This window comes from Sinocyclocheilus rhinocerous, unplaced genomic scaffold (genome assembly GCF_001515625.1).
Source record: "Sinocyclocheilus rhinocerous isolate Xijiao unplaced genomic scaffold, SAMN03320098_v1.1 scaffold1386, whole genome shotgun sequence".
Lineage (NCBI taxonomy): Eukaryota > Metazoa > Chordata > Actinopteri > Cypriniformes > Cyprinidae > Sinocyclocheilus > Sinocyclocheilus rhinocerous.
In genome coordinates, this window is record NW_015660628.1 from 1622255 (window position 1) to 1629478 (window position 7224).

The 7224-nt window shown below is 37.0% G+C and overlaps 1 protein-coding gene and 1 pseudogene across 1 annotated transcript in view; both read left to right on the forward strand.

The window, feature by feature from the left end:
- The first annotated feature begins 1913 nt into the window (after positions 1-1913).
- On the forward strand, positions 1914-2806 carry LOC107725371 (GTP-binding protein Rhes-like; annotated as a pseudogene).
- A 2806-nt stretch (positions 2807-5612) lies between these two features.
- The window catches only part of LOC107725406 (polo-like kinase 1 (Drosophila)), a 5461-nt gene continuing 3849 nt past the window's right edge, over positions 5613-7224 (forward strand). Inside the window, exons 1-2 of the mRNA XM_016534651.1 lie at positions 5613-6354; positions 6967-7135. Of these exons, the coding sequence (XP_016390137.1) occupies positions 5992-6354; positions 6967-7135 (532 nt within the window). The 5' untranslated portion in view covers positions 5613-5991. The remainder of the gene's footprint in view (positions 6355-6966; positions 7136-7224) is intronic.

Below are 7224 nucleotides of genomic sequence, written 5' to 3' on the forward strand. Positions count from 1 at the left end.
TACTGATCTTATGATGTGTCTTCATGTGGTGTGAAGAGGATGTCTCCCCAAAATGTTAATCTTGGCGATTTACACAGAAAAGGTAATTTCCTGTCAAAAAGTGTGTCACATGCACCTGAGACTTACACTGCAACAGCACAAACAGGCTTATCTTAAAGTTGCTTTAATAAATACAATCATACTAAATATAGGCCTACTAATATAAATATATACTGCATATAATAAACTAGACAGCAATGTTCAGAAAAGGCAGAACTGAAGGTCAAATTAATCATCCTTTCATGTTCGTCCCAGATAGTTTGATAGACAGCAGCAACAGATTAATAGGGAAATAGACAGATAAAGTCACATTGACTGCATTTAGCCTTCAGACTTGCAGTGTTTGTGTGGAAAATATCGGTGCTGTGAGGTGACCGTGTGTATTTCCATGTCTGACACCATGATTTTAATATGCAATATATGGAAAATCATCTCTGACGTAATGAGCTTATGAAACATAGTTGTTTGAAATACCTCACCTCAGGATGGGGTTTCTGGTTTTGCTTAATGACAATTACAGCCTTGCTTAAACAAGTATATAATGCTCCTTTGAACAGTTTACATATTTTATTTCAGGAAGCTGAATGATGAATCATGATGACTATTAAGCTAATTAAACTGGTAGTTCTCTGGAGTCTTAGGTCTTTGAAAGGTCAGCCATGCATAAAGATAAAGATTATTAAATATTAGACATCAAATAATATAGGCTTGTTCACACATTAGTTAAATAATTAACCCTGCTGATAGATAGGTTTACTTATCCAGGGCAGAGTAAAAAAAAAATTCTATAATTTGCCAAACCACACCTACTACAAGAAGTCAGGCTTCCTCAAGTCAGAATCCTGTTAGGAGTAATAGCACATTATTTGTAAATTCAAAACTGTCTGTTTAAAAAATAAAAAAATATATATGTGAAACAACAAAGTATAAACTTTTCAAACATTACATTCATTGTTGTGAGAAGAAGCTGTTTGTCAATTGGGGGACAATTATGGGGACTTTGGAGGGGTCTCACACGGTTTTGTATTTTCAAATAAATAGATTATACAATTACAAATAAATATAAAGAGATTTACAAAGATTTAGCAAATTCACACATAAATACAATATGATCCACAAATATATGTTAAAAAAAGTGCATTTAATAAATAAACCAAATTTGCCCATTATTTATTTATAATGTTTCAGCAACCATAAAAATTAGGTTAGGCTTATTAATTTCTCATGGCGATAAATAAACTCATGCAAACAGAAATCACATTATTATGAGGAGCAACCCTTACGAAAAACCATGGTTTTATTATAGTAACAGTGTAGTAACCATGTTTTTTGGTGCATTGATTACATTTGTATAACCACAGTTTTACAAAAAATACCATGGTTAAACTATGGTTAGTGTAGCAAGACCATGCATGTTAATTTACAGTTTAACTATAGTTTTTTGTTTTGTTTGTAGTAAAACCATGGTTCATTTTATCATGTTCGGGCACTTTCTGTTACATTTATGAAACACTGTCATTATTATCACTTTATTAGTCTATATATTTGCATATCACAAAAACATAAGGGTTTGGTCATTTAAGACACCAAACAGCTTTTGCGCGAGATTAATGAATCTCAACAGTTTGCGTCCCGAAATTTCCTACTAACCCCAGCTGACCTCACTGAATAATTCCTACAATGTCTTTCCAATAGTCAAACTGTACAACACAAGCTGTGTCTCATTTAGAAGGCTCCCTTCTAAATGAGACACAGCTACAGAAACCCACGCGTTGCGTCATTGCGTTTCCATTGGCTACAACTAGTAGTACGTAGGACGCATGGAGGTAATATAAGGGCAGTATCCTCGCCTCATCTCAACACTTCAGTACCGCGTCTCGATGGCATAAGGACATTAAAAGTTTTAGATTTGTAACGTTAAGTCTTACTGAATCTCTTATGCAAACTATAATTTATCAAATTAGCAACTGAAGCAATATGTCTTTGTTGGTGCGGGAGCATCGGACGGTGCGCTTTGTGTTTTTGGGCGCCGCCGGGGTTGGAAAAACTGCTCTGATCATCCGTTTCTTGCAAGATCGCTTTGACTCCAAATACACGCGCACGGTGGAGGAGCTTCACGCTCTTCACGGGGTTTGTGGAGACGTCCGCACGCACCGGCGAGAACGTCACCGGCCTTCCCAGCGATGCGCGCTTTGTGCATCCGAACCGGGGACGCGTTTGCGCTTGTGTACGCCGCAGACGAGCCAGACTCCCTGGAGGAGGTGCAGCGACTCCGTGAGGAGATCCTGGAGTTGAAGGGAGAGAAGTTTACTGGAATCACGGTGATAGAGAACAAGGCGGACCTGGGCAGCCGGAGTCGCCAGGCCACTGCTGAGGTGATGCGCGCGGTGGAGGAGGACTGGGGCGCGGGGTTTGTGGAGACGTCCGCACGCACCGGCGAGAACGTCACCGGTGTGTTTCGGGACTTGCTTCAACAGATGAAGTTACCGAGCCGCGTGAGCCCGGCACTGCGCAGACGGACGCAGACAATGAGCAGAGAACTTACAGAGACGCGGGAAAAGCCTCCAATGAAGAAGAACAACAGCTGTATCTTGTCTTAATGGACATTCACGTGATGTTATAATAGTTGCGCATCATACTGATGCTTAAGTGGTCTGGATCAATAGACTCAATAGACAGTTTAAGTCTGATGCTTTATCATAATCATCTAAGGATTTTTTGCCTATATGTCTGATCTCTCTAAATGAGAGCCAAAGTATTATTTTATGAGTGAATAAATGCAAATTATGTTCTAATCAATATATGTTCTCTGTGCATATTCTTTACCTTGTTCCATAAAAGGTAATATCAAATGTGACCTTGGGCTAAAGTAGCCTACAGAACACAACAGACATGTTTTCTTAGTTTAACCAAGTATGAAAGAGAGTAATAATTCAGTCATTTGATGACATTATCTGTCATATAGAGCAGTGTTTCCCAACCTTTTTTTAGTGGCGGCACCCTTTGGAAATTTTAACAAACTTGTGGCACCCTACAAAATTTATTTTGTCACAATATTTGAATTTCTAACTTCGATACACGGCACCCTGCTCTCGACAGACGGCACCCCGGTTGGGAAACACTGATATAGAGTCTTGGTCAGATCAATTACAGATTGTTTTAAGCTTTTTCAGCTATTTTTCAGCTGCTCTGATCCCAACACACAGAAAATAACACTTTGCATATAAGACATACTGTATATCATGCGGGTTGTGCTACTTATGCTGAATGACCAGACCTTTTCTCAGGAAATAAAGTTAGCTCTGCACCTTCCAGATGGCCTTCTGTTAGTATATCAGTCTGTGCATGACTCAACACCATGTCACACCCTTTCTTTGCTGGGATCAAAAACTGAGTCTGCAAATAATATCATGTCCTTAAAGGAATGGTTCATGAAATAAAATTTGCTACACACCCCCAGGCCATCCAAGATGTAGATGAGATTGTTCCTTCATCAGAACAGATTTGAATACATTTAGCATTACATCACTTGGATCAATGAATCCTTTGCAGTGAATGGGGTGCCGTTAGAATTAGAGTCCAAACAGCTGATAAAAACACCACAATAATCCACAAGTAATCCACACCACTCCAGTCCATCAGTTAACATATTGTGAAGTGAAGAGCTGTGTGGTAGTATAAAACAAATCCATCAAGTTGTTAACTTTAAGCTGTTGCTTCTGGCCAAAACACGAGTCCATTTCAAATAATGCACATCATCAACTAACTAGTTGGTTTTCACTTGGATATTTCTCTCCTGATTCAGATAAGACTTTTTCACGAAAGCAATATTATGTATAGAGAGCTCACATTTTAGCCAGGATTAACTATTTAAAATGAAAACGGATTAACTTGTTAATTACAAACACACAGCTTTTCATTTCACAAGACGTTAATTAATGGACTGGAGAACTGAAATGTGAAATAAATGTGAATATATGCATTATAGTGGCCAACTGTGTGAGTTTGACCATAGAATTCATTAATTAGTTTGTGGCAAATCAACTTTTTATTGTTGATTATTTGGAATCAACACCAGTTCCAGAACTTGTCAAAGCAGATTATGAATAAAAACTTCATCTTCCATCTGAACGCATTGCTGCTCTCCTTGCTTCATTTCTTTGTCACCTCCTAAAATATATTATATTATTATTATATTTATTTACAAACAGGTCAGTGGACAAAAGAATAGCTATACATGTACAAGCATAAATAATATTTACAGCCGCATCTACAATAATGATTGACTATGTATAAACACAGAAGTAAAAACCAATAGTAGCAAAATGAAACAAATGTAAAAATGAATGGTATAAACATTGGATAACTAAATATGTATGCCAATAGTAATGTTAGTCCCAGCAGTTGCTGATCATGTGACTATGCGTAGGTTGATGTATTTTGGAACTGTTTAATATAGCCTATGCATAATTTATTCAGCTTTCAAGGAGGCTGACATGTTTTATGTTGGCATGCGTGCATTTGTGAATGGACTAGACAGGAGAAAGTCGTGAGCACGAGAGTGAAAAAGCTGTCATGAAAAACAGTAAACAACCTTATTGGGAAACACTTCACAGAATTCACAAATTATTTGATTATATGAAAAAAACTATACATTTGCATAATTAATTTTTCATATAAATTTATTTAGAAGAAAGTTATTAATTTTAAGTCTGTTAGAAATAGTTGAATATCATCAATTGAATATTGAAATAGACACTAAAATAAACGCTAATAATTGTCCAAAAAATAATATAACATTGTTTGTTACTGCTCACTGACCTTGTAACACTGTTTTGGTTTTGTATCACAAGGGCAAACTTTCTGTTTATCTTGCTTTCTCTCCTCTACTCACACCCACACTTGTACAAACATAAAAACATGTGTAATGATAGGTGACATGGTATTTTTTCCCCTCCACAAGCTAAAATGTGCCCTCATTTGACCATTTGCACACACACAAATGTCCAAAGGTACACAAAGTGTTAAAAGCACGTGGGATAACTGGCTAGATTAAAAACTAGAGCAAGATAATTTACTTTTCGAGGTTAGATACTAAACAGACTTTAAGCACACATGCTTGAATGAATATACAAACCCAAAAGGGCACATGTGGCATAATTAAACAAATAGAACAATGTACAAAACCAAAGGATTAGCTGTATATGTCATGAGCAAATAATATATAGCAATTTATCATCAGGTAATTATTATTATTTATTTATTTTTACAAAATTTATTTGTGTAAATTTCAATATAAATTATTTACATTTAATTAAATACAATTAGTTAATTTAATTATTACAAGTTAGTGGACTTTGAATAGTATTTATACTCCATAGAGACTTAATAAAACGTATAATGCATGTTATAAATCATAAAATTCAATCCATACGAAAAGTATTTTACGTTGTGTAATGTTTCCCAAAGTTAAATATCCAAAGAACACAAATAAAGTTGTTCAGAACGCGCACGCCGAGTCCCATGATGCTTCGCTGTGTTTGGTCAGAATTTAAATCGCAGCAGCCAATCAGAGGCGGAGATAACGAATCAAGCACAATTCAAAAAGTAGCAGCGACTCACTGCATTCCCATCTGAGCAGAGGGCCGATGCACATAATTTATGCCCGTTTAATTTTATTCTTATCAGCGAAATACTACCGATGCGTGCTTCAGAGCGGCGAATATACATCTTTTAGATAAGACACCGCGTATATTGTGGGTTTTCAAATTGTTGGGAGTTATTATTTGAATGTAATTGTCTGTGGTTCGCAGCGGATGTGGATGACTGGTGAATTGCATGCGTGCGTTTCGGGATAAAGAAACAAGGAGCAAGGAACTTCGCCTCAGTTTTTTTCCCCCAGGACTTTAGGGTTCCTTATTCTACTTAAATCGTCTTATAAAGCGTGCAACGATGAGCGCTGGAATCGCAAAGTCGGCGAAGCCACCGCCTCACGTCGACCCCAAATCTGCTCCTCTGAAAGAGATTCCTGACATTCTGGTGGATCCCAGAGCCACGAAGAGATACATGCGAGGTCGCTTTCTGGGAAAGGGAGGATTTGCGAAGTGCTACGAAATCACAGATATGGACACAAAGGAGGTTTTCGCAGGGAAAGTGGTGCCGAAGTCGATGCTACTGAAGCCGCACCAGAAAGAGAAAATGAGCACAGAAATCGCCATTCACAAGAGTCTCGATAACCCGCACGTCGTGGGATTTCACGGCTTTTTTGAGGATGATGACTTCGTGTACGTGGTGTTGGAAATCTGTCGGAGACGGGTAAGATCGGGGAAACCGATTTGAAAACAGACCGTCAACGGTCGGTATACCTATCAATGGCTGATAGCAGATTACAGCGCTTCAAACTGAACTCATTAAAATAATTACATTCTGTTTAGAGTAACGGGTACTTACTGTGTTCTTACAAAACGCAAATGTTTGTTCTTTATTAAGAATGTAACGTTACGTTATCTAAATTAAAACAGCTTCAACTTTCTCCCTTACGCCGCTAGTGGATTTTAAACTGGAGGATGTGACGTCAGTTGATTTTGTGTTTCTTGGAGATATCGTTGTTTAAAACTAACTCCGTCAGAAATAAAAAATAATCAATAATAAATATATTTTACTGTCTTCACTTCTATTTTTAATGTATATTTATAATACTTTATTTATAATTAATTAATAATACTTACATTTTTTTTGCAGATTCTGTAAATTCAAATAATCCTCAAATCCTACCAGTTTTCAAACCCCAGGAATAAGGACAAAGGAATAAAATTTTTCTTTTATTCCTTTGTCCTTTTTTGTGATGGAAGTGGAGTTAAAACAAAGTTTGTTTGCAGTTCCCGTCTGCTCTATATTTTGGTGCTTAATTTCTTTCTTTCCATATAGTCTCTCCTTGAATTGCACAAGAGGAGGAAGGCAGTGACGGAGCCTGAGGCCAGATACTTCATGCGCCAGACTATTCAGGGTTGTCAGTACTTGCACAACAACCGGGTCATCCACCGTGATCTCAAACTTGGAAATCTGTTCCTCAATGATGACATGGATGTGAAAATCGGTAAGGAAAAAAATGATTGTTCTTTATCTTTTTTTTTTTTTTTTTTTCCCCCTTTACTTTTTTTTTTTAAATAAAAAATATTTTCCCTT